Here is a 27,451-nt window from a genome sequence, read left to right on the forward strand (position 1 = left end):
AAAGACTGCTTCAGAACCCTGAAGAGGTTAAAAGTAGCAATAAAAAAAAAAACAAAAAAAAAAAAACTCGAGATGTGCACAGCATGGTTGTTTTATACATTGCTGTGCAATTATTGCAGCTTTTTTTCCCCTTTTAAAAAGGTAGATTTCAGGCAGACTCCACCTGAAGGAGATTCCTGTGCACAAACCCTTATAGATTCCCTAGTGCCCAAGCGTCACTGATCTTGCATGGCTCTTATCTGGTCTGATCCCTCAGAAGCACAAATTGCTGAAAAAGTGAATGCCTGCTGTGGAAAAAAGAGGTCACAGTGCATTGCAGCTTACTTTGTAGCCATAGACCAGTCTGATTGCTCCTGCTGACCCCTCATCCACCCATGAAATCCCCTACAATGGGCATTTGAGAATCAGAACTGGACTGAAGGTGCCACCTTCCAACTTATGAAGGCTTTCACTCATGTCTATATTATCAAGCAGATGGTTTAAATTTGTTGTTCATTACTCAGACAACCCCTTCTTAACCATCACAGCCCCCCCGGTAAAAGTTATACTCCCCTCGGGTACGGGTGCCTGCACTCCTGGGATGATATTGTGCTATGTGAACCTTGCAGCCAAACCATGTCATGAGCCCCGAGAGAGGAGGCGCTGGAATGGCACCAGCAGCGGAGGAGAGCACAGCTGCTATTATTTTACATGGAGGAACTATCATGATTGGCCGAGTAGTGGACAACCCCTTTAATGTGTTCTGGATGATGTATTATTGGAAGGTTTGTTTGGCTTATTTTGTATTTCCAAAAAGGTGAAAAATCTGTATATGATATTCATCCTACATCTTTTATTAAAAAACATTAAACAAGTTTCTTTATATTTTTATTTCTCATTTTATCAAAACATTCTCCGACTGAGATATGGATCCACTTCCACAAAAAAAAAAAAAAAAAATCCTTGACAGGTTGTTATCTTTCTTATGTGTTCACTAGCAGACCGAAAAAGATGGAGGGATGTAGACAGAAGCCTCCCCAATCATAGCTACACAGGGTGTCACATTAGTGGGCTAATCTTTGCACCTCCTCAGGTACGAGCTCGGGTGGGGGGTCAGGGGAAAAAGGGCAGTTATCTGTCGACAAATTTTACTTTTTATTAACTAATAATCCGAACATTTCTAACAACGGCTGCAGTCCTGAGAATTATTTACTAGTCATTTATGTATCACGTGAAAAATCTGATCACCCCTCCTACCACCCTAAAATTTGGACATTGGGGAGTGTTGTAAGGCAGATCAAAGGAACAGAAAAAAAGATCTCAAATCTGAGAAGAAGTGATCCAGTGTCTTACTGTTAATTGTGACAGTACACTATCCGTATATACACAAACACATACACACCATAAGTGCAGCAGGGCAGTGCCCAGAATCATGGTCGGACATTCACACACACATTCAGCGCTCTGACACTCTCTGATCTCTTAATTCTCACATTTGGTCCACATGGAAAAAAAAAAAAAAATCCACCTTACAACACTCGTTAGTTAGGGGGGAGATCACCTGCCTCTTCGGTCTTCCCCCACCATTTCCCTGAAGACTTGGTAAATCAGTGGTGTTATCGAAGAGAAATTGTAAAATCTGAAGCGATGTTAACGCCTGGTTTTCGTACAGTTATCACAGAAGTTTGTGCATCGTAGTCAAATTCCAGCTGCACTTCTGAGCCACCTACAAAAGAAAGAAAGAAAGAAAGGTTAATAAATGAGCAAGTGTTCCGGTCGCAGACCCGTGGGGGTGCGTACTCCACAATGGCGGCTTAGGCATATAACCGGCAATAGGTTGTCCACTACTTTAGCATTGATCGCTTATCCATAGGATCGGTCAGGGTCTGAGACCCGGCACCCCCGCTGAGCAACCCGTAGAGCTGCACCGTCTCCTGATCGTGGCAGCCTCAGGGTACTGTACATTTGCCTATTGATTTGACTAAAAAAGGTAAATGTGCAGTACCCTGCATGGGGAATCTATGAAAGATATCAATCATGTCAAGGGAGATGCGATTAGGAGAAGATCTGTGGCTGTCATCTCCTGTAGTGTATACGAGGATTTGGGGTACACACCGTAAAATCTCTCTATCGCTTCATTGGGGGACACTGGTAACCATGGGGCTACTCAAGATCAGCAGGACAGGAATCATAGGGGAACAGGAATGAATTAAAGAGGAATCTTTAGCACTAAGGAGTGCTTTTTATTGATGACATGCGAGTCGGAGAGGTTATTAATAAAAAAACAAAACCTTCCCTTTATAATAGGATTCCTCTCTAATCAATAACAAGCTCTCGTTAATAAAAAGATTCCTCTTCTTTAATTCATTCCTGCTCCCTTGATTCCTATCCTGCTGATCTTTGGGAGCCCCACAGTTACATGTGTCCCCCCAATGAAGCGATAGAGAAAAGGAGATTTTTGTGTACTCACCGTAAAATCTCTCTTAGCCTCTAATTTGGGGACACAGAACCGTGTGTTATGCTGCTGTTCACTAGGAGGCGACACTATGCATAATCTGAAAAAGATTAACTTTGGCTCCTCCTCTGCAGTATACACCCCTGGACGGCGTCAGCCATCTCCAGTTTTGTACAAAAGCATTAGGAGGAACAGAACAATAACAACATAACCATGCCTGTAATAGGGCTACTATGTACGAGCTCAAAGAACAATATGAGAACTTAACCATAACAACGGCCCGTAAGGGCAACAGGGTGGGAGCTGTGTCCCCCAATTAGAGGCTAAGAGAAAGAGATTTTACGGTGAGTACACAAAAATCTCCTTTACTCTGTCGCCTCATTAGGGGACACAGAACCGTGGGACGTTCTAAAGCAGTCCCTGGGTGGGAAGCAATGGACGAATATTGTGCTAGCAGGTCCCTAAACTTGGGGCACTGCCGCCTGCAAAACCCGTCTACCCAGGCTCGCATCCGCTGAGGACTGGGTATGAACACTGTAGTGCTTCGTAAACGTGTGCAGACTAGTTCAAGTGGCCGCCTTACACACTTGTTGTGCCAAAGCTTGGTGCCGAATGGCCCAGGAGGCCCCTACTGCCCGTGTAGAGTGTGCCGTGATACCGGCCAGAAGAGGGGAACTGTTAAGTCGGTAGGCCTCATGTATGGTGGACTTGATCCACCTGGCAAGGGTAGCCTTGGAAGCCGGCAGTCCCTTGCGACCGCCTTCCGGAAGAATGAAGAGAGAATCAGACTTCCGGAAGGGAGCAGTCCTGGACACGTAAATCCGCAATGCTCTGACGAGGTCAAGCGTATGCAGAGCCTTCTCCACTCTATGAACCGGGACCGGGCAAAGGGATGGCAGTGAAATTTCCTCATTGAGGTGGAAGTTGGACACAACCTTCGGAAGGAAGGATGGTACTGTACGGAGAACCACCTTGTCCTGGTGAAAGGCTAGGAAAGGCCGTCTGCAGGAAAGTGCTGACAATTCAGACACTCTGCGTAACGAGGTGATTGCCACTAGAAAAACCACTTTCTGTGACAGAATGCAGAGTGGAACTTCTTTAAGGGGTTCGAAGGGTGGTGCCTGCAATGCTGTCAGGACGAGATTGAGGTCCCACGTGTCCAGCGGACTTTTGTAGGGAGGAACCAATCGGGAAACTCCCTGGAGGAAAGTCCTTACTTGCGGTTTGGTAGCAATGCGCCTTTGAAAAAGGACTGAAAGCGCTGACACCTGACTCTTAAGCGAGCCTATGGATAGCTTGGCGTCTAGGCCCGATTGAAGAAAACTTAGGACCTTCGGGAGAGAACAAGGGAGTGGGACTTGTCCATGAGATTCGCAACAGGAAAAGAAAGCTCTCCAGGATCGATAATAAATCTTGGCGGAGGCTGGCTTCCGTGCCCTGATCATGGTCGCAATGACTTCCGGTGAAAACCCTGCCTGGGTTAGAATCCAGGTTTCAAGGGCCATGCCGTCAAACTGAGAGCCCCTGAATTCTGATTGTAGAACGGACCTTGAGACAGAAGGTCGTGACGGTCGGGTAAACGCCAGGGGGTATCTGCCGTAAGTTGAACGATGTCTGCGTACCATGTACGTCTGGGCCAATCTGGCGCGATGAGGATGGTTGGAACTCCCTCTTGTTTGATCTTCCTCACGACCCTGGGGATCGGGGAGGGGTGGAAAAATGTACAGGAGTTGGAACTGGGACCAGTCCTGGACCAGGGCATCTGCTCCGAGCGACCGCGGGTCGTGTGTCCTGGCCATGAAATTGGGGACCTTGGTATTGAGATGGGATGCCATTAGGTCCACATCCGGGGTTCCCCAGCGTTGACAGATCTGGTAAAAAATCTCGGGATGGAGAGACCACTCCCTCGAGTCCATTCCTTGCCTGCTGAGGAAGTCGGCTTCCCAGTTTTCTACACCCGGAATGTGGACCGCAGAGAGTACAGACCTCGTGTCTTCCGCCCAGTGGAGGATATGTGCCACTTCTCTCATCGCCTGGGCGCTGCGGATCCCGCCTTGGTGATTCACGTATGCCACAGCCGTGGCATTGTCCGACTGTATCCGTATGTTCGAGGCTGCAAGCAGGTGATGAAAGGCTCTCAGTGCCAGGAAGAGGGCCCGGATTTCCAGGACATTGATGGGCAAGGTCGCTTCCCTTGGTGACCACTTGCCTTGTGCCCTGTGATGTAGGTGCACCGCCGCCCAGCCTGTCAGGCTTGCATCTGTAGTCAGGATCTTCCATTGACCTGAGAGAAAGAGTTTTCCCCGTGCAAGCGAGGTTGGCTTGAGCCACCAATGCAGGGACCTCCTGGTTGACGACGTCAACCGGAAGTCCCTGTCGAGGGAGAAGGGATTCCTGTCCCAAGATCTGAGTATGGCTAGTTGAAGAGGCCTGAGGTGAAACTGGGCAAATGGCACTGCCTCTATTGCTGCTGCCATCCTGCCGAGGACTCTCATGGCAAACCGGAGAGATCGGGGAGGACTGTGGAGGAGTGTACGAACTCCCAGACGGATGGCCAGTGTCTTGTCCTTGGGAAGGCGCACCAGGCCCCTGGAGGTGTCAAATAGCATTCCCAGGAAGGGTAGAATCTGACACGGGGTAGTCGACGATTTTTGTAGGTTGACTAACCATCCCAGACGACTCAGTGTGTCTATTGTGATTGAGACACTGACCTCGCAGTCCTTGAAGATGGAAGACTTGATGAGGAGGTCGTCCAGGTACGGGACGACTAGAATGCCTCTTGAGTGCAGAACGTCCATGGTGGCTGCCATGACTTTGGTAAACGTTCTTGGAGCCGTGGCGAGTCCGAACGGAAGGGCGACAAACTGGTAGTGGTTTTGGTTTACCGCGAACCTGAGAAACCTTTGATGGGCGGGAGCAATTGGTATGTGCAGATATGCATCTTGTATGTCTATGGAAGCAAGGTATTCTCCCTGCTCCATGGACGCAATGATGGACCGGAGGGACTCCATGCGGAAATGACGGACCCGTACATATTTGTTGAGCCGTTTTAGGTCTAGTATGGGCCGAACGCTGCCTCCTTTCTTGGGAACTACGAACAGATTGGAGTAGAACCCTCGGAATCTTTCGTTCGCGGGAACCGACACCACGACTCCTGCTTGAAGGAGAGAGGAGACCGCTTGGTGGAAGGCACGAGCCTTGTCTGATGGTGTTGGAGGGGTAGAGAGGAAGAACCGATTCGGTGGAGTGGAAGTGAACTCTATCTTGTATCCGGAAGACACTATTTCCCTGACCCACCTGTCTTCTGTAATAGGCAGCCAGACTTGTTGAAAGAACAAAAGTCGCCCGCCTACTGGTGGGGTGTCGTCCGGAGTTCGTGAGTCATGATGAAGCGAAGTTCTGAGGTTTTCCTCCCTTGGGTTTCGCTTGGCCTGCTTTCGACTGCCAAGTCCTGTCCGGTCTCTGCGCCGTCCTTGGGTTGTCCCTGCGTGGATAGTGGTTCCGGTTTAGCGCTGGGTGCGAGACGGACCAGCCCGAGGAATTCCGAAAGGATCGGAATCGTGTCTGGTTTCTTCGTTTAAACGTGCGCTTCGGTTTTAGTTGAGGGAGAAAGGTACTCTTACCCCAAGTGGCATTGGCTATCATTGTGTCCAACTTTTCGTCGAAAAGCCTTCCAGTAAGGTACGGAAGATGCGTGAGGGACTTCTTTGAGGCCGCATCCGCTTTCCATTCTCGCAACCAGAGGATACGCCGAATCGTAATGGCCTTCGCCGCTATCCCCGCCAGATCTCTTGCTGAGTCTAGGGCTGCGTGACGCATGTAGTCTGCTACCACTGCTATCTGGACCGCTTGGTCCAAGAGCCCGGCATTTGGAACTTGAAGACTCTCCTGTAGTTTGTTGGCCCAAGCCAGGATGGCTTTGGCTGCCCAAACTGAAGCAAACGCAGGGGCCAGGGAGGCCCCTGCTGCTTCGAAAATGGAACGAGCCATGCGTTCTACTTGCCGGTCTGCTGCGTCCCTGAGGGTTGAGCTGTCTGGCAGAGAGAGTAAGGTCTGCGCTGCTAGTCTAGATACCGGGGGTCCACCTCGGGCGTATCTGTCCACTGTTTGGTGTCTGTGAGAAGGGGTATTTCGCTTCCAAATATTTGCGATTGGCAAATTTTTTCTCAGGCTGCGAAAACTGTTTAGTAAGTATCTTCTGGAACTCATGGTGATTAAGGAACACCTTAGGTGGTTTCTGAACACTTTCAAAACAAATCTTATGTTCTGGGGCTTCCGAGACTGGCTCTGAAATTTCCAGCACCCGATGAATGGCAGAGACTATGTCCTCAACTAGCGCTGTATTGCTAGGGGGGGGGGGGGAGGTACCACGGACCTCTCCGTTTCGTTGTCCGAATCGGAGTCACAGATGCCTTCCGAATCCTGTGTATCGCTAAGGTGATCCCTGGTGGGCGACCTGGGGCGGGGGTCTTCTGTGGTGGGGGATCTCTGTGGTGAACTGCATTGTCTGTCTCTGACAGGGGACTGCCTAGGAGACCTGGAATGACGGTATCTCTCCCTGGGATGGGATGACCTTGTGCTATAGGACAACTCAGGCGATCGTGACCTGTGGGTCCGCTTACGTCTGTGAGTAGGAAGCAGCATGTCCCTGAGACAAGCTGTCCGTTTGCTGGGTAACGTTCATAGCCGGGACCCGACCCTGCAGAGCTTGCAGCAATGTGGTGGTTAAGTTATCTATGGACTGAGTCATAGACTGTGACATCTGAGTAGTCCATTCCGGCGTGGTATCTGACACTGGAGCGTTGGTAGGTACTGCCTGGGGTTCTGACCCAGAGCTCTGGATGCAATCCCGGCAGTGCGGATATGTGCTGCCACTGGGGAGCGTGGCTTTGCAGGCTGTGCAGAATGCATAGAAACATTCCTGCCTGGTTCTCTTTCTTGAGCCCGGCATAGTGCACAGAGGCTGGCTATCAGGGATCCTACAGGGGTGGCTACGCAGAGGGAACCCACAGAGAGCCTTATAGGAAGTATGGATTCACAGCTGAGTAAAGAGAACCCAGCTGTGATCTTACCCCACCAGTGTGCCTCTAGGTCCAGCGCCGACAGATCCCCGTTCTGTGCCCCCCGGAGACTATTGTGGTTCTCCTCTGCTGAAGGCGTCCGTTATCAGGGTGTCTGCAGCCAGAAAAATGGCCACCGGGACGCTGAGGAGAGGAAGGAGGGGGCGGAGAGTTGAAAAGGGCGCGCTGGGCTATGTAGAAACGCGCCCTTTCTGCCTCGATCCGCCCCCTCTATGACACTCTAGTGTGTCATTTTAGTCATCCGGGGTGCGGGCCGGGGGGCCGGGAGAAGGCGACGGCTTCAGCTAGGCCAAAGCCGCGGTCTCAAGTAGAGGCCTGATGCCCAGGAGGGCTCCAGAGCGGCGCGGTAGTCTGGGAGGGGGTCGGATTTGTACCAGACCCCCCCGGAATGGGCGACTACCTAGCGGTGGGGGCAGCAGGGGTAGCGGTTCCTGTGTGTGGGGTCCCTGGAGCCACTGCTGCTGCAGAGACAGGGGAGCAGAAAGCCCTGTCTCTGCTGTGCCACGTCTGCCTGCACCATCCCCCGGCCTTCACAGGATCCCACAGCTGGTCTGGGGTCCCTGGATGCTGCAGTGCCTATTCTCCGACCCTACCTGTGGCATCTTCACCTAATGCCCCCTGCGGGGGATTAGGGAGGGTGCGTCTGTCACCGTCAGGGGGTCTTCATCCTCGCCTCAACCTCAACCCAGACCCCAAAGGGGTTGGGGAAGGAGGGGGGTCTCAACTTCGCACCAGTACCCGAGGGACTGGGGAAGGAGCGACATGGGGAATAGCCGTCTCCACTTCAACTGGGCACCCCTAAAAAGGGGGCCAAGGAAGGAGCCATGCCGGGAGTCTCGCTGGAGACCCACTTTTCTTCATCTGTATTTCCGGACGAAAAAAGGAAAAAACGGAAGAAAAAAAGGTGTGCCTCCTTGCGACACTAAGCAAAAACTGGAGATGGCTGACGCCGTCCAGGGGTGTATACTGCAGAGGAGGAGCCATAGTTAATCTTTTTCAGATTATGCATAGTGTCGCCTCCTAGTGGACAGCAGCATAACACACGGTTCTGTGTCCCCCAATGAGGCGACAGAGTAATAACCCTTTAAATCTCATTCACCATGCCGCAGTGCCCATCTGCTGTATGCAGCCAAATGGGGTCATAACCTCTAATTCTAAATACATTTTTCAATCCATTTCTTCCTATGTAATGCAGCTATCAAAGCACCGTACACACCATGCTGTACTGTCTATACAGAGAGAACAGAAAAATTATATATAACTCTAAGGAATAGTTTCCTACAGATGAGCGCTCACCTGGCTGATGTAAGGTTATGTTCTTTGGCTTTGTTGCTCCAATTATCACGACACGCTCCAACCAACTGGGGGTCTCAAACTTTCCATTAAGATCCAGGGAGCTGGTAAAAGACAGATTATGTTACACAAGTACCAATTAGGCCATGTTCACACATTCAGTATTTTCCATCAGTATTTGTAAGCCAGAATAAGGAGAGGAACAATCAGAGGAAAAATATAATAGAAACACGTCACCACTTCTGTCTTTATCACCCTCTCCTGGATTTGGCTTACAAATACAGGCAGTGTGAACGTGGCCTTACTCAGATCCCGCCATTTCTTCTGATCACGTCTCCATCATACTGACGTTACTCAGCCTCACCTTGATGTCAGTTTTCCATGGCTATAGCTGAATTTTCTGTATAAGAACTCATTTTGTTGGTAACTGAAGCTGTGACCATCATCCAAGTACAGTTCACCTTGGGCTTCCCCCTAAAACAAGGGGAAAGATCTGCTGCTTATAGGAAAGTCATAGACAAAGTGCCTAAGAGGTTCCGTTAGATGATGGCATCAGCCGTAGAACGACCACCCAGAAATGTCCAGTTCACTCACCTGCAGATTCAGGGCCACGTGCAGAGTAAACGGATCATCTTGCACACAATCTGAGGAACGTCTGGCTCGATCCATCCGAGGGATTATAGACCCACCGCGCTGAAACACCGGGATCTGGAAAAGTCACAAGGACAAACACAAATTATCAGGAGCTCTGAATGCCAAGAAAGCAGAAGTACATGTTTTACTAGTTAATAATAAAGAAATAATCCACAAAAATATTTTTCTTACAGTCGCCATATTCTGAGATCATTTTTCAGTCTTTTTATTCCATTTCTTTTTTGGAGGAAATCTGATGTGACCACAGATTCTGCCATTTTTTGTTTCCCATTTTGATGTTCACTGTATGCGATAACTATTCTAATATTTTATAATTTCAGGAAAATATGTATGCAGTGATAGCATATCATTTTTTTTTTCTCCTCTACATTTTTCTATTAATATTTAGGGAAAGGGAGCATATAAAAGGGAATCTGTCAGCGGGACTTCACGCCTCCAGACTATTCATATATGCATATGTAGCCGTTTCAAAAACAAGTCCAGCAATATCTTCACATGGCCAGTTCATTCCTCTGTTACTGAGAAATCAGTGTTTGAATTGATATGTAAATAAGACTGAGGAGCTATGGTAGATCTGAAAGCCTCTGTCACTCCAGCTCTATTCCCTGCCCAGTGCTGCTTCCTCCTGCTTTACTGTGATAAAATGAAAACCTGGCACTCAACTTAATGCTTAGTGAGTCGATTTATTGTAGCACCAGAAAACGTTTCGGTCGATATTGACCTTCATCAGTTACGTGCTAGTATGACTGAGTATAGTTTAAAGGAGGGCGCTTATTACGAGTTTCACTGGAAAGCCGAAAACATGGATTTTTGTGATAACTCACCGTAAAATCCTTTTCTCCGAGACGCTCATTGGGGGACACAGGTACTGTGGGTGTATGCTACTGCCGCCTGGAGGCTGATACTAAGTGAAAAAAAGAGGTTAGCTCCTCCTCCGCCATATACACCCTCGGCCCTGACTGCGGGCGGAAACCAGCTTGGTGCAAAAGCAGTAGGAGATCAAACAAAAATTAGACAACATCAACCTTAATGCAGGCAACAACCTGTCTAGAAATAATCACCCTAATCTCATACAGAGAGCATATTAAATAAACAGAAGCCAACTTGGCCATCAGGGTGGGTGCTGTGTCCCCCAATGAGCGTCTCGGAGAAAAGGATTTTACGGTGAGTTATCACAAAAATCCATGTTTCTCCTTCGCCTCATTGGGGGACACAGGTACTGTGGGACGTCCTAAAGCAGTCCCTGGGTGGGAAGTTGACTCACCGATCCAAGCTACATGCACCTCCTGTCTAAAGATGCGCCACCGCTGCTTGGAGAATCCTTCTACTCAGGCTCGCATCCACTGAAGCCTGAGTATGGATATTGTAATGTTTAGTAAACGCGTGCAGGCTGGACCAGGTTGCTGCCTTGCAAACCTGTTCCGCCGAAGCCTGGTGCTGAAGCGCCCAAGAGGCGCCCCCTGCCCGAGTAGAGTGTGCTCTGATCCCTGCTGGAATCGGCGCGCTTCCTATGCGGTAGGACTCCTGAATAGCCAAACAAATCCATCAGGCTATGGTCGATTTTGAGGCAGCAAGTCCCTTCCTGTGACCTTCAGGGAGCACGAACAGCGCGTCTGACTGACGAAAGGGTGCTGTCCACGACATGTACCCCCTGAGTGCTCTCACCAGGTCCAAAGTATGAAAGGCCTTTTCCACACGGTGTACCGGTGATGGACAAAAAGAGGGCAAGACAATATCCTCATTAATGTGAAACGAGGAAACGACTTTTCTCAAAAAAAGGAGGAGCTGGTCTAAGAACCACCTTGTCCTTGTGAAAGGTCAGAAACGGGGCTCGACAAGCTAGTGCTGCCAGCTCAGAGACCCGCCTGATTGATGTTATAGCTACCAGGAACACCACCTCCCAGGAAAGGTCTGACAAAGACATCCTGAATCGGCTCAAATGGAGCTTCCTGCAGAACACTTAGGACCAGGTTAAGGTCTCAGGCGTCCATAGGTGCCTTATAGGGAGGTACCAAGTGGGAGACCCACTGGATGAAAGTCCTTACTTGCAGGTTGGTCGCAATCCTGCGCTGAAAAAGGATGGATAAAGCCGATAACTGTCTCCTGAGAGAACTGGGGGCCAAGCCTGAGTCTGTGCCAGACTGGCGAAAAACTAAGATGTTAGGGACAGAGAATCTCAGTTGAGAATAACCGTGGCGTCGGCACCATGCAAAGAAAAACTTTCCAGGTGTGGTGGTAACTTCGTGGCGAGGTAGGCTTCCGGGTGCTAACCATTGTAGCAACCACTTCGTGCCCAAACCCCGCCTGAGTCCGAATTTAAGATTCAACGGACAAACAGTCAAACCCAGGGCCCCCAAGTTCGGGGCAGATCGGCCCCTGAGAAAGTAGATCTGGGCGTTCTGTTAGTCGCCATGACACGGTGGCGAGCAGCTGCATTAGATTTGCATACCACGCCCGACAAGGCCAGTCTGGGGCCAGCAGAATTGCTGGCACCCCCTCTGCCTTGATCTTCTTGATGACCCTCAGAAGTAGTGGCAGCAGGAAAAATAGGTATGTGAGGCAAAACAGGTTCCATGGCAGAACCAGCGCATCCACGGCGATTGCCTGCGGGTCCCGGGACCGGGCGACCAATACGGACACCTTGGCGTTGACCCTGGAAACCATCAGATACACATCCGGTGTTCCCCACCGTTGGCAAATCTGCTGAAAGACCTCGGAGTGCAATGACCATTCCCCGGACGCAAGTCCCTGTCGGCTGAGGAAGTCTGCCACCCAGTTTTCTACACTCGGGATGTGGACCGCCGATATCACTGAGCGGCTCCTCTCGGCCCAGTGAAGAACGTGCCCTACCCTGTGCATGGTTGCCCTGCTGCGGGTGCCTCCTTGGTGATTTATGTAAGCCACCGTCGTGGCGTTGTCCGACTGGATTCGGACTGGACGGCCTGATAGATGGTGATGAAAACGTTGCAGAGTAAACCGGATTGCCCGTATCTGCAACAAGTTGATCGGGAGGCGTGCCTCCTGCGGCGACCACCGTCCCTGGGTCGTGTGGTGGCGAAAAACCGCTCCCCAGCCGAAGAGGCTGGCGTCGGTTGTGACCACCAGCCACTGATCTGGGGGAAAGGGTACCCCTGAAGAAGGGAGGAACTGGTTGTCCACCACTCTAGTGATTGTCTGACCTGAGAGGACAACCGGCATCGGTGATCGAGTGTGGACAGGTTCTTGTCCCAGGATAACAAGAGGGCGAGCTGCAGGGGGCGAAGGTGAAACTGGGCGAACGGGGGTCGCTTCCATCGCCGCCGCCATTTTTTCCTATAATCCTCATGCAGGAAACGGATGGTGTGAGGGACTGGTTGGCGCAATACTAGCACCCCCTGCCGGCTAGGGCCTTGTCTCGAGGGAGAATTATCAACCCTCGGAACGTGTCAAAGACCATCCCTAAGAAGGAAATCCTCTGGGTTGGGACAAGGGATGACTTCTATACGTTGACCAACCACCCTAAACGGGCAAGAGTATCTAGCGTGATGCTGACACTTTCCTCGCATGCCCGCCTTGAAGGGCTCTTGACCAAGAGGTCGTCTAATTAAGGCAATACGACTATGCCCCGGGAGTGCAGGATGGCCATGGGGACTGCCATGACCCTTGTGAACTCTCTGGGGGCAGTGACTAGCCCGACGGGCAGCAAATTGAAAGTGTAGACCGTTGATGACGAAGCATAGAAACCTTGATGCAGAGGGAAACTGAGGATATGCAGACAGGCGTCCTGGCTATCGATAGAGGCCAAGTACTCTTCCTGCCCCATCGCCGACATAACTGAACGGATAGACTCCCTCTGGAACTGTCTGATCCTGATAAATTTGTTCAGGAGCTTTAGTTCCAAAACGGGCCTGACCGACCTGTCCTTTTTGGGGACTGCAAACAGGTTGGAATAGAAGCCCCGAGTTTTCCGGTACTGGAAAGAAGACTCCATTGTGGCTGAGCAAATTGATGGCTCCTAGTAGCGCCTTTGTCCGGCTATCCACCTTGGTAAGACGGGAAAGAAAAAAAAAAAAAAAATAGTCTTGGGGGTACCTGACAAATGCTATCTTGTACCCCGTGGACACCAGCTCTCTCACCCATGTGTCGAGCGCGACATTGAGCTAGGCGTGGTGGAACCAGAGTAGGCGACCGCCAACCTTGTTGGTGTCGCCTGGCAGATGCCCTGAGCCATTTGGCTGCAGATCTTTGGGAAATGGATCCTCTTGACCTGGATTGGTTAGCCCGCATTCTGCCCAATGGGTTGGCTCTATATGAGACCTGTCGGTCCCTATTCTGGTTGGGGCGCCCTGACGCGGCGTAATTAGCCGCTGTTGCCCACCCGGGGTTGCGACAGGCCCGAAAAATGCGCCTGAAACTGGTGACGAAACAGCGGTTTGACCTTTTGTTGAGGAAGAAACAACGCTCTTGCCTCCTGTGGAGTCGGAGATAAGCTGATCTAACCTCTCTCCAAACAGATGGCCACACTGGTATGATAGCGCTGTCACTGACTTCTTTGAGGCCGAATAGGCCCGCCATGCCCTAAACCATAGAGCTCTCCTAATGGAGATTGCATCTTCGGCCGCAAGTGCCGCGCAGTTGGCCGCATCTAAAGATGCATTGATCAAGTAGTCCCCCGCCATGGCTATTTGATTTATGATTTCTGATACTTCAGCTGGTAGGTCTATGTCTTGCAAGGCTCTATTCAACGATTCTGACCAAGAAATCATGGCCTTGACTACCCACGTTGCTGCAAACGAGGGAGAGAGTGCTGATCCCGATGCCTCAAAACACTGAGCGAGCCAAGTTCTCTATGAGACGATCCGTGGGATCCTTAATAGAAGAACCACTAGGTACTGATAGTAGAGCTTTCCAAACGTGACACAGGTGGATCCACCGTTGGAGATTCTGTCCACTTTTTACGGAGATCCGGGGCCAAAGGATACCTCGCCTCTGTGTCGTTGCGCTATGTCCTCAAATTCAGGGTGAGTGCAAAATACTCTAGGGGGACGCTTGACTCGCTTAAATGACACCTTATGGCTCAAAGCCAGAGTGGAATCATCCTCAATCCCCAGCGTCTGGTTGACTGCTTCTATGAGACTGTCAACAGTTTCCTCACCCCCCGGCGTATCAAGGTCAAGGGGTTCGTCCGAGTGGTAGTCCGAGCCCTGCGAGCTCATGGATGCCGAGGCACCGGATGAAACGGGAGACGCCGTGTGGGTTCGTTTCCCTGGGTCGGCCTGGAGTGAGAGTGGCCCCTGCAGGCCGGAGGCTCCTGTGAGGTAGGGGACCCCTCTAAGACAGGCGAGCCACTGTCCCTGCCCCTATCTGAGGCCTGAAGGGACTCAATTGATCTCGTGACGCCATGGATTGCGACAGTGATAACGCCCATTCCGGGGGACCTGGTACCCTGGGCTCGGTCGCAGGGGAGGGCTCCTGGGTGCAATCGGACTCGCAGGCTTCGCATACTCGCTTGGTCTACGCCTGCGGAAAAGCGGACCGACAGGAGATGAAAGCAGCGTATAAAAACGTATGCGTCTTAGGTTTTCCTGACATGCTGTACCCATCAGACCTCCGTGCTGAAAACACCGCCGGGGGAGGGTGCTCTTCGTTTCTCTTAGCGGCACTCTGTGGGGCTAGGGGGCAGCACTTACTCCAGTCCTGTGTCCCGTGTCCTGGCGTGCAAGACACTGCGGGCGGGCCCCCGGAAGAAGAAAGGGATCCTGGGGGCGGTACTTCCAAGTGCGGCCTAGCTTCGGCCTGAAGCCGGGGCCTAAATTTCTTCGGCGTCCGCCCAGGCCACAGGGCAGCTGCAACGCCGGGGGCGGGGATTTCCGGCCGCGGCCTAGCAACGGCTGAAGCCGCGGCCTTGATTTCACTATCTGCCCGGGGGCCAGAACCAAGGCCGGGAACTGATCCGTTCCTTCCAGAAGCACCCATCTCTGCTCACCCAGAAGTTAAGCGCCGCTGCAGGAGCCCTCCCCGGCCATCCTCCTCCATCCAGCTCAGGTAGAGGGGAGGGGAGGCCATATGAAAAAAAGGACGGTGCAGGCACCCTAACTCCATCTAACCCTTTGCAAGGGTGAGGAGAGTGACCGTCCGCCGCCTTGCCGCACCGCAGTCTTAGCATTGGTGGGACAGTGGGGGCCGCACGGACTACACCTGAGCCTCTGTGCAGCCTAGGGTTTCAATACGCCAGGGTGGACAGGGATAAGTCCGGCATCATGTCCCATGGTGCGGGAGAGGATGCATGGAGGTACACTCACACGTGCTCGCCCGTTGTAGGTTGGGGGAGATCGGCCCCTTTCATTAGGGTCCGTCGCCCGTATCTCACCTCCGTGGTTTGACAATATCCCACGCTGCGGGAGAGGATACGTGGAGGGATACTCGCATGTGCTCGCCCGTTGTTGGTATGGGGAGATCGGACCCCTTCAATAGGATCCGTCGCCCCTAGCTCATCTTTATGCGAAAAAAAGGACAAAAAACCCTGGTTGCGGGAGAGGATACGTGGAGGGATACTCGCAAGTGCTCGCCCGTTGTTGGTTTGGGGAGATCGGACCCTTTCAATAGGGTCCGTCGCCCCTGTCTTATCTTCATGGGAAAAAAGAAAATCAGCCTGGGAAACAGACAGACGTGTGCCTCCAACGGACACTAAGCATGAACTGATTTCCGCTCGCAATTAGGGCGAGGGTGTATACGGCGGAGGAGGAGCTAACCTCTTTTTTTCACTTAGTGTCAGCCTCCAGGCGGCAGTAGCATACACCCACAGTACCTGTGTCCCCCAATGAGGCGAAGGAGAAAATCAAGAGTGCTGCTGTAATGCAGAATAATCTTAATGAATGGCAGTGTAAGCGCAGCCTGGTCCTCCTGGACGCGGGTAAACACCGGCTTTCCAGTGAAACTCATAATAAGCGCTGATTTCACAGGAATGGATCAATGGACTGGGCATGTAAAAGGTATTGCTGGACTTGCCTTTGAAAGCGCTACATGCAGTCTAAGGCTACTTTCACAGTGTTTTTTAGCGCTGCGCTTCGTTCGCAATAGAAACGCATGCAAAAAAAAAAACGCATCATGCGTTTTGCATGCGTTTGTGTTTTTTAGGCGAATGCGTTTTAACCAGTTTCTAACCATGTTAACTCTTAAAACGCATGCGATTTTAAACGCAGACGTGCGCATGCACACGCCTGCGTTCCCATAGACTGTAATGCGTTATTTTGTCGCATTCCGTGCGCATGCGTTTTTTTTTTGTTTTTTTTTACACAGTTGGACGGACCCAAAAATGCAACAGGTTGCATCCGGCGCGCCTAGGCGCACACTACAAAAAACCGCATGCGCACGAAAACCCATACGAACGCATGCAAACGCTAGACCATGCGCCCGCCATGTTAAACAAAGGGGTGCATAGACGCGCCCGATGCTCTGCGCTAAAAAACACGTGTGAAACCAGCCTAAGTGATGATCTATGTGTATAGTAACGTGGCAGAAATGGGGCCACGGTAACCCATCAACACCCTCCGATCGCATAGCACACTGGCAGATAGATCGGAGAGCTGCCATATTTGGTAGCTTTTAAATGCCGTCATCTCTACTGACTGTGGCATTTAAGATGTTGACCTGTTGTGATCAGAGCTACCTATATACAGAAGATGTTGTTAAGTGCTTAAGAACGCGCATCAGCTCATCTATCACGGTAATGATACTCACTGAACTCATGGTGACCGACTGGTAGAACTTATGAGGAGACTTGTACTGCTGATATGTGTGGACATCATACCAGACCTGTGAAGAGTTACCAGGGGTCAGCAACATGTGTGTGATCCTTGGAGGCTACAATCACAATGATGGACTGGTGCACTCACTTCTCCGGTCCCAGGAAGATAGATCTGCACTCCGCGAGCATTGCTCTCTGTTACAGGGTGCACCAGAAGTCCAGAGCCTGCACAATGTTCATAAGCAGAACCAAAAATTACAGGCGCTACCAAAATACCATAATATCTACAAATAATAATGGCGTATATTTCGCTTTTCAAAAAAACAAAGTAATTATAGGGGTTTTCCACATACAAAGAAGGGGTGACAACATGGTGGCAAGACACAAATAGAACGTCTCCGGGTCCATCGGTGACGTCTTGACAAAAGCGAACATCACGGCTGCATCCACTCACGTGGCTCAGCTGCTGTGCTGAAACACACGACATGAGTCACTTAGCTCGGTGATTGGCCGCAGCTGTGCTGCGCGCTTCAGTTGTGACGTCACCGTTGCAGCCCAAAGAAGCGGTGAAAAACCAGTGATGGGACCTGGAGAGGGGCGAATACTGTGATTGCTGGCTGCCAACCAAGCAATTGATTGGGCACCACTTTTGTGAAAGTGAAAAACCACTTTAAGTGTCAAAATAAAGACTCCTAGAGTTGATAAGAGAGGTACATATGCACAGACGTGGATAATCGGCTCACCCAATAAATACTGGTCGTCCATCGCAAATGTGGAGACGTCTGATGGAAAGTCGATCCAGAGAGCCCTAAAATATACAAAGCCTCCATATTTAGATCACTACTGACATCTGCTTTCCATGATTTCTAATGTTAAAAGGACGCTGACATCGCCAGCGACATCGCAGCGCTGCAGCCAAGCACTGAGCTCAGCGATGTCGGCTGTGTCTCCCGGCAGTTAGGTGATCAGTTCACAATCTTAATCCTTAAAATGAGACAGAACTGTTCCAGGTGAAACAGAGCGCGTCGGTACTGGTAGAGGACCAAGGACTAAAGGGGGGGACAAACCCTCTAAACCCCACATTTCTATCCCCCCCCAGTTTCCCAGCATTGAACAATCCCCTCACCTCATTACGGGCTCGCCATCACGATGTGCGGAGTAGAACAGTGTATACCAGTATGGAAGGAGCGCGTATCTTTCCTGTAGGGCTTCACGTATAATATCTGCATTGGTTTCTCCGTGTAACCAGGGCTCACGTCGAGGTGTGTCCAAATGCGCGTGAGCACGGAAGAAAGGCTGATATGCCCCGGCCTGGTACCAGCGGACAAGCAGTTCAGTTTCGGGGTTCTTGAAAAAACCGCCAACATCCGCTGTAAAAGTTGAAGCAGACTATAGTTTATAATCACTTACTATTCATATATCGCTAATATAATCCAGGGCGCAACTGATTGCAATACGGATGACCTAGTAATGATGTTACTTGTAGGTTCCACTTGTCTTTAACCGTGCAGCCACATGGACTACACTGTGGCATGAAGCAGATTTGTTCTATTGATTAACCCCTTCATGACCCAGCCTATTTTGACCTTAATGACCTGGCCATTTTTTGCAATTCTGACCAGTGTCCCTTTATGAGGTAATAACTCTGGAACGCTTCAACGCATCCTAGCGATTCTGAGATTGTTTTTTCGTGACATATTGGGCTTCATGTTAGTGGTAAATTTAGATCGATAATTTTTGCGTTTATTTGTGAAAAAAATCAGAAATTTGGCGAAAATTTCGCAATTTTCAAATTTTGAATTTTTATTCTGTTAAACTAGAGAGTTATGTGACACAAAATAGTTACTAAATAACATTTCCCACATGTCTACTTTACATCAGCACAATTTTGGAAGCAAAATATTTTTTTGTTCGGAAGTTATAAGGGTTAAAAGTTGACCAGTGATTTCTCATTTTTACAACAAAATTTACAAAACCATTTTTTTTAGGGACCACCTCACATTTGAAGTCACTTTGAGGGGTCTATATGGCAGAAAATACCCAAAAGTGACACCATTCTAAAAACTGCACCCCTCAAGCTACATTCAAGAAGATTATTAACCCTTTAGGTGTTTCACAGGAACTAAAGCAACATGGAAGGAAAAAAAGGACATTTTAATTTTTCCAACCAAAATTTTCTTTCAGCATCAATTTCTTCATTTTCACATGGGCAACAGGATAAAATGGATCCTAAAATTTGTTGGGCAATTTCCCCTGAGTACACCGATACCTCATATGTGGTCAAAAACCACTGTTTGGGCGCACGGCAGGGCTCAGAAGGGAAGGAGTGCCATTTGACTTTTTGAATGGAAAATATGCTGGAATATTTAGCGCTTGCCATGTCGCGTTTGGAGAGTCGCTGTGTGCCTAAACACTGGAGCTCCCCCACAAGTGACCCCATTTTGGAAACTAGACCCCCCAAGGAACTTATCTAGATGCATAGTGATCACTTTGAACCCCCAGGTGCTTCTCAAATTGATCCGTAAAAAAAAAAAAAAAAAAGTACTTTTTTTCACAAAAATTATCTTTTAGCCTCAGTTTTTTCATTTTCACATGGGCAACAGGATAAAATGGATCCTAAAATTTGTTGGGCAATTTCTCCTGAGTACACCGATACCTCATATGTGGTCATAAACCACTGTTTGGGTGAACGGCAGGGCCCGGAAGGGAAGGAGCGCCATTTGACTTTTTGAATGGAAAATTCGCTCCAATCGTTATCGGACACCATGTCGCGTTTGGAGAGCCCCTGTGTGCCTAAACATTGGAGCTCCCCCACAAGTGACACCATTTTGGAAACTAGACCCCTTAAGGAACTTATCTAGATGTGTAGTGAGCACTTTGAACCCCCAAGTGCTTCACAAAAGTTTATAACATAGAGCAGTGAAAATAAAAAATCATTTTTTTTCCTCAAAAATGATTTTTTAGCACGCTATTTTTTTATTTTCACAAGGGTAACAGGAGAAATTGGACCCCAAAAGTTGTTGTCCAGTTTGTCCTGAGTATGCTGGTACCCCATATGTGGGGGGGGGGGGCACTGTTTGGGTGCACGGCAGGGCGCAGAAGGGAAGGAGCGCCATTTGACTTTTTGAAATGAAAATTAGCTCCAATCGTTAGCGGACACCATGTCGTGTTTGGAGAGCCCCTGTGTGCCTAAACTTTGGAGCTCCCCCACAAATGACCCAATTTTGGAAACTAGACCCCCTAAGGAACTTATCTAGATGCATAGTGAGCACTTTGAACCCCCAGGTGATTCACAGAAGTTTATAATGCAGAGCAGTGAAAATAAAAAAATCTTTTTTTTCCCTAAAAAAAAATTTTTTAGTTGGCAATTTTTTATTTTCACAAGGGTACCAGGATAAATTGGACCCCAAAAGTTGTTGTCCAGTTTGTCCTGAGTATGCTGGTACCCCATATGTGGGGGGAAACACTGTTTGGGCACACGTTGGGGCTCAGCAGGGAAGTAGTGACATTTTGAAATGCTGACTTTGATGGAATGGTCTCGGGCGTCATGTTACATTTGCTGAGCCCCTGTGTGCCTAAACAGTAGAAACCCCCACAAGTGACCCCATTTTGGAAACTAGACCCTCCAAGGAACTTATCTAGATGTGTGGTGAGCACCTTGAACCCCGAAGTGCTTCACAGAAGATTGTAACGCAGAGCCATGAAAATAAAAAATCATTTTTTTTCCTCAAAAAATGAATTTTTAGCCCGCAATTTTTTATTTTCACAAGGGTAACAGGAGAAATTGGACCCCAAAAGTTGTTGTCCAGTTTGTCCTGAGTATGCTGATACCCCATATGTGGGGAGGGACCATTGTTTGGGCACACGTCGGGGCTCGGAAGGGAAGTAGTGACGTTTTGAAATACCGACTTGATCGAATGGTCTGCGGGCATCATGTTACGTTTGCAGAGCCTCTGATGTGCCTAAACAGTGGAAACCCCCCACAAGTGACCCCATTTTGGAAACTAGACCTTCCAAGGAACGTATGTAAGATGTGTTGTGAGCACTTTGAACCCCCCAAGTGCTTCACAGAAGTTTGTAATTCAGAGACGTGAAAATGAAAAAATCATTTTTTTTCCACAAAAATAATTTTTTAGCCCCCAATTTTTTATTTTCCCAAGGGTAACACGAGAAATTAGTCCCCAAAAGTTGTTGTGCAATTTTTCCTGAGTACGCTGATACCTCATATGTTGGGGTAAACCACTGTTTGGGCACACGTCAGGGCTTGGAAGGGAGGGAGCACCGTTTGACTTTTTGAACGCAAAATTGGCTGGAATCAATGGTTGCACCATGTCGCGTTTGGCGACCCCCTGATGTGCCTAAACAGTGGAAACCCCTCAATTCTAACTCCAACCCTAACCGCAACACACCCCTAACCACAGCCCTAACCCTAACACATCCCTAACCACAAGCCTAACCCTAATTCCAACGCTAACCCTAATTCCAACCCTAACCCTCTTTCCAATCCTAACCCTAACCCTCTTTCCAACTCTAACCCTAACCCTCTTTCCAACCCTAACCCTCTTTCCAACCCTAACCCTCTTTCCAACCCTAACCCTCTTTCCAACCCTAACCCTCTTTTCAACCCTAACCCTAACCCTCTTTTCAACCCTAACCCTCTTTTCAACCCTAACCCTAATGGAAAAATAAAAATAAAAATATTTTCTTTATTTTATTAGTTCTGCCTACCTATGGGGGTGATAATCGGGGGGTTTATTTACTTTTTCTTTCATTTTGATCACTGTGAGAGTGATCAAAATGAAAGAATGGAATCTGCAGCCGGCAGATTCGGGCGGGCGCACTGCGCATGCGCCCGCCATTTTCTAAGATGGCGGCGCCCATGAACCGGACCCGCCGGACACCGGGAGCGACAGGGGGACTTAGAAGGTGCCGGGGGAGGTGAGAGTGGGTGAGGGGGGGATCGGAAGCTGGCGGGGAGCGGAGGGAATGGGAGGGGGGCAGATGATGACAGCGGCGGCAGATCGCCGCTGTCATTCAGTTGCGGGGGGGGGGCGATCGCCGGTGGGGGGTGTGGAATCGGTGTCTCCAGCCATGTCCGATGCTACAGCAGCATCGGCCATGGCTGGATTGTAATATTTCATCAATTTTCATTGATGAAATATTACTATCGCTCTGATTGGCTGTTAAAAGTGAAACAGCCAATCAGAGCGATCGTAGCCACGTGGGGGCGAAGCCACGCCCCCTGTGGCGAAGAACAAAGCCCCCTGTATCTGCGGGTCGGGTGACCTTTCAGTGACCTAGGTCACCCGACCCGCAGGGGGGCTTTAAAGTCATGACGCCACATAGGTGTCATGGGTCGTTCTGACACGACTTTTCATGACGCCTACGTGGCGTCAAAGGTCGTGAAGGGGTTAAAGAGGGTCACAGAAGTCAGACCCTGGCCAAAATCAAGAATTAGTGGCACTGTCCCTGCAAACCATAATTAAAAATAAATAAAATAAATAAAATTAAATGGCTCAAACCTCCACAGAATGAGATCCCAACAAGAGCCAGACTCAGGCACATGGGGAGAGAGATCTTCAAGTGCTCCCACTCTGCAGCATTATCACCTGTCCACACCGCACCTGGGTAACGACAGGAAAGTTCTCCTGTAACCATCAGATGTCCAGTGTACCAGAGCAGCCCCGGTTTTTACCGTTACTCTTACCATAACGCTGTGACCCTGCAAAGAAGGCTCGGGTCAAGACGAACGGTCTCTCCTTCCCACCGGAACGATGGATCAAACCCTCGGCGGTGGCTTTGTGCTATACGTATAGAATAGCAGAAGGTTGGATCTAGACCACATACCATACACCATATACACATACGATGCAGTACTCACCACATACAGCCCATAAAGGTTGTGAACCTCTCGGTGCTCCCAGCCACCCCAATGTACGGCATCTTTGTGCATAGTCACTTCAGGGCCGTTGAATACAGACGGTTCGTTCATATCGTTCCAAACAAAAAGGTTATCCATAGATCCCTGACGAGGAAACAAGAACATAAGCAATGGCACAAAATAAAGACCGAAGAACAATTGGCAGCACTTCACCTCATACTGGTCATAGGAGAACATACTGGACCACCAGGCTCGCATGTCTGGATTGGTGAAGTCGGGATAGGCGGCAGAACCTGCAAAGGAAGAGCGTAAGAAAACACGGCAGCCCGAGACGTGACCGCAGTCTGCGATGGATCAGACCTACCTGGCCAGCACCATCCCTCGTAGTCACTCCCGTCTTTGGATTTAATATAGAAATTTCGAGACCGGATCTCGCTATGAATCCGATAAGCGCTGTCTATTTTTATGTGAGGATCAACAATCGCCACCATCTGCAATACAGGAAAAGAGCAATATAAAAACAAATGCTACACCAAGTCAAAAAACTGATCCTCTACTATAGAAGAAAGGACTGAAGAGAGGGTGCTTTTTTTTTTTTTTAAAGTTTGAGTTTTTTCCTTTGTAACGCGGAAAACCCGTCACTAGGCTAAAGTTTGATACAAGAAAAACACAAAACTACTTTATAAAGCGATTTTCCATTTTGAAAAACCTGTCCCAAGTTGCAGATTTTTTTTTCTTCTTTCAAAAAAACAAAACAAAAAGGTGCGCTTTACTCACCCTCCTCGGGTCCAAGAAAGCCTATGCACCGAGTGAGTTATAGTCAGCAGCACCGACCTGCTGTCAACTTGAGCAAAGCAGCAGCTGAGCTCAATTATTGTCTGCAGTGCTGTCGACGTGATGTCAGCGCTGCAGACAATAAGAAACCAATAGCAGCGGAAGAGACTCCGTGAACTCACGGAGGGCTAGTAAAATAGTTTTTTTTTTTTTTTTAAGTTTTTTCTTTTTTTAAAGGCAAAACTGCATCCCGGGGCCCAGAGAGTTTCCGAAAGTGGACAACCCCTTCTTTTAAAAGAATTCTGAACTCCTGCTCTGCTACAGGAACAGAAAAACAAAAATTTCTATCAAATGACAAATACAAACGGCACCAGACAAGTAAATAATGGTGTTAGCGGGGGTCAGTCATTACTGGAGGTGTCGACACTGTGCCATCTCTTTGGATAAATATGAAGGCTGTCCCGCCAATGCAGACGTCAGCGGAGCCTTATGCAGTCTTGATGCAAGCTGACCATCTTACCTTCCTGCGCTTCGCTTTCAATCCAGTCAGCATATTTTTGGGAGTGGGGAACTTGTGAGGGTCCCAGGTGAAATATCTCTTTCCATCAGCATGCTCAATATCTAACCAGATGACATCGTAAGGCATATCGTGCTCGTCAAAGCCGGCATCCACATTACGCACATCCTCCTCGTCGTTGTAATTCCATCGGCACTGGTGGTAGCCCAAGGAGAAGTATGGGGGCAGAGCCTGGGTGCCTGTAAAAGGGTGGAGAGAAAGAAACATTTAGCAAAGATGATCATTTTTCAGTTTCCTGGTGATGTTCCTGAAATCAACATATGCAATCTGGGATGCTAAAGTGGTTGGTAAGATGAGGAATATTCGAGGTTGCGTTGCTCCTCCTGTAATCACCAGGGTGTACAATAATGATAGTTGCCCATGGTCAGCAGATGATACAGCTGCCTGGTACCGGGGTGTGCTGCTGAAATATAGTATGGATTAACTGGTGTAATGTCAGCAGGACGCTACTAGAACTGCAGAACATCAGCTGTGATCAGGGATTTGTAAGTTTTACTAAGAGCAGTAAAAGTTGGTCTATTAAGACAAGAAGCTGCTGCTCTAAGGGGACAAAAGCAGTGAGCAGTCTTGTTACCTTTTATATAAATATCACTGCCTCCTGCATGTTTGCACTTAGCCCTTTTCAAATGATACCCAGAAGCCTCCATGCTGTGCCAGTCAATGCACTAGTTGCCCATGCACCACAGCATACAATATAAGCTTATCCATCTCCCAAACAAAGCTCTCCTCAGTGCTGCACCATCCCACATCTTAGCCCTCCTTGTGTTCTCCTTTTCTAATGATACAAGACTAACATCTCCAAAATCTGTTCTCACTCTAATCTCCAAGACGTTTCTCGTGCTGCACCATTTCTCTGGAATGCACTACCCAAGACAGTCAGATTATTTCTGTGTCCACAGTTTTAGTCGTGACCTGAAAACACATTTTTAGGCAAGCATCTTATGAATCTAACTGGTTCTGCACTTCCGTCCTACATTCTTGCTCAGAATTCAATCACCTATTCCAGCATCCTCCGTGCATTCAGAGGCATATGATATCTGGACATATACAGATACCAGCTGATGATCGGTTCGTGCAGCTGTGCATGAATACCTGGACCGCACACCACAAGTACTTTGTGTCATCTCTATTTTCTTGTGTATTGGAAGCTCTTTGGCATCAGCCCCGCACTCCTTTTGATAAAACAAAAAAAAACACAACAGACCTATCACCTTGGAAATTGCCATATCCCTGCAGACATAGGGTTAATCTGCAGGTAATTAGCATTACAATGTTGCCCGTCCACCTTATAGAAAGTGCAGCTATAGGGAGAAAAGGAACTTATTTCCTCCCAGGAGCCACCGGCTTTGTCATGCACGGAGCAGCTACAGTCATCGCTTAGTATACTGAGCGGCACAGGTTTGCACAACCCGGCACATTGACAGCTCGCTCTGCACATATGCCAATCAACGTGGGGAGCACGATGTATCACAAAGAAGAATTGCTAGATACCTGTCAGACTGGCATACTGCTTAAAGATATCGCTCGGTGAAGGCCCAAGTAAAATGAACACATCGATGATCCCACTCTCCGACATCCAGCGCACATCCGTCTGTGGTGTCTCATCACCTCCTTGCATGTACTGCAACATCTTCCCCAGAAGAGTCTGCCGGGAATACAAGCATATTAACAACCAGCCATCCCCCCGATGTGTCATTCATCGCTTTCAGACCCACGTTGCCCTCACCTTGCCAGCTGTGTTGGAGCTGATGTCAACCCAGGTCTCAGCAGCATTGAGCCAAAATATACCTAATGTGCGCTGAACATTGTGAGCTAGCAAGAGGGGCACGGCGCCATACAAAGCCATGGTGTTGTACAGCTCATACTGAAAGACGTCCAGGTTATAGAGCCGATAAGGATCTGTGCTCCTACAAGGACAAAAACAGTCATTTCTAATGTGATCACAGACGCAGAGAAAAGGGGCAAGAGGGCAACAGAGAGAAAGACCACCACCATGATTTTAAGAGACAGCCCCTATAGTATGCTTCCATGACCTCAGTGTGGGGTTTTTAAGGTGAGGATGGGCATGATATATTGAGAACAGAAGATATTGAGGGTCCACAATTATGGGACATCAGTAAGCGAGGTGACGACGGAATTAATGTAATGAGAATCAGAAAGAAGTGCACAAGATCTCCTCACTCTGTTGTCCGTAGTCGGAGGTTGTCCGCGTGTTCTGGAATCCCGTAAACATGTTCAAATCCCGGTAAAGAGAAATCAAGACCCACAGAAGAAGGACCTGCAACAAATGAACACGTTACACCCGAGTCACATTTTGGCTGGTTTCAAAGTGTCCAACACTGACGGTCCGAGCACGGCCTATGAGGTCCGGACCCTCAGCTGGACTCCTGACTCTGACTTAATAGTTTCACATGAGGCTGATGAGTTTGGGTCAGATGAGCTGTGACCGGTACAGACGTCGCAGTACTCGGACCACAAATGTTGTGTTGAGGGAGGGCTAAATTAACCCTTCACGGCTGACCAGGTGATTTCCAAATTAATTCACAGGATGTTGCTAGCAACTGAGAATGACCACACGGAGATGTGTCTCTGTATGGGAGGATCAAAGCAGACCACTAATCCCGTTTATTGAATCTCACATTACATAGCATTCTGCTTAATTATGCAAAGAATACAGCTACCAATAGAATCGTAATACATTTAAGCCAATAGTATTGCAAGAAAATCGGAATATGTCCCTAGCTGCGTGACGTAGAAAACAGAACAATAGCACATTCTTTTAGGGTCTCATATCTTGTACAAGCTGGAACAGTCTGGTTTCATAACAACCGTGAACTTTCATCTAGTTAAGTTACAAAATTTAACTCGTAAACAAAATGGCGTCGCAAGCACAAAAATGGATCCCGGAGAACAAGATGTCCCGTACATCTGAATACTGTACTTCACAATTGTATGAAACATCCATATCTGTGAAAGTAATGTGAAGATAACAACACCGCTCCAGGACCCAGTAATCGTAAAATCCATTTTG

At 48.9% G+C, this 27,451-nt stretch overlaps 1 protein-coding gene across 2 annotated transcripts in view; it reads right to left on the reverse strand.

Annotated features, from left to right (window-relative positions):
• Positions 1–850: 850 nt before the first annotated feature.
• Positions 851–27,451, reverse strand: part of LOC141058417 (neutral alpha-glucosidase AB-like) — a 48,525-nt gene continuing 21,924 nt past the window's right edge. For both annotated transcript variants that reach the window (XM_073554666.1, XM_073554665.1), the window contains 17 exons: positions 26,602–26,698; positions 26,147–26,327; positions 25,912–26,065; positions 24,364–24,599; positions 23,434–23,560; positions 23,283–23,362; positions 23,070–23,213; positions 22,896–22,992; positions 22,711–22,812; positions 18,315–18,558; positions 17,932–17,996; positions 17,337–17,413; positions 17,182–17,256; positions 9,403–9,516; positions 9,173–9,282; positions 8,812–8,912; positions 851–1,705 (listed from right to left, as the gene is read on the reverse strand). In XM_073554666.1, the coding sequence (XP_073410767.1) occupies positions 1,596–1,705; positions 8,812–8,912; positions 9,173–9,282; positions 9,403–9,516; positions 17,182–17,256; positions 17,337–17,413; positions 17,932–17,996; positions 18,315–18,558; positions 22,711–22,812; positions 22,896–22,992; positions 23,070–23,213; positions 23,283–23,362; positions 23,434–23,560; positions 24,364–24,599; positions 25,912–26,065; positions 26,147–26,327; positions 26,602–26,698 (2,114 nt within the window). In that variant the 3' untranslated portion in view covers positions 851–1,595. The remainder of the gene's footprint in view (positions 1,706–8,811; positions 8,913–9,172; positions 9,283–9,402; positions 9,517–17,181; positions 17,257–17,336; positions 17,414–17,931; positions 17,997–18,314; positions 18,559–22,710; positions 22,813–22,895; positions 22,993–23,069; positions 23,214–23,282; positions 23,363–23,433; positions 23,561–24,363; positions 24,600–25,911; positions 26,066–26,146; positions 26,328–26,601; positions 26,699–27,451) is intronic.

Source organism: Dendrobates tinctorius, unplaced genomic scaffold, assembly GCF_039654945.1.
Source record: "Dendrobates tinctorius isolate UK_male_01 unplaced genomic scaffold, ASM3965494v1 ptg000211l, whole genome shotgun sequence".
NCBI classification, from domain to species: Eukaryota; Metazoa; Chordata; class Amphibia; order Anura; family Dendrobatidae; genus Dendrobates; species Dendrobates tinctorius.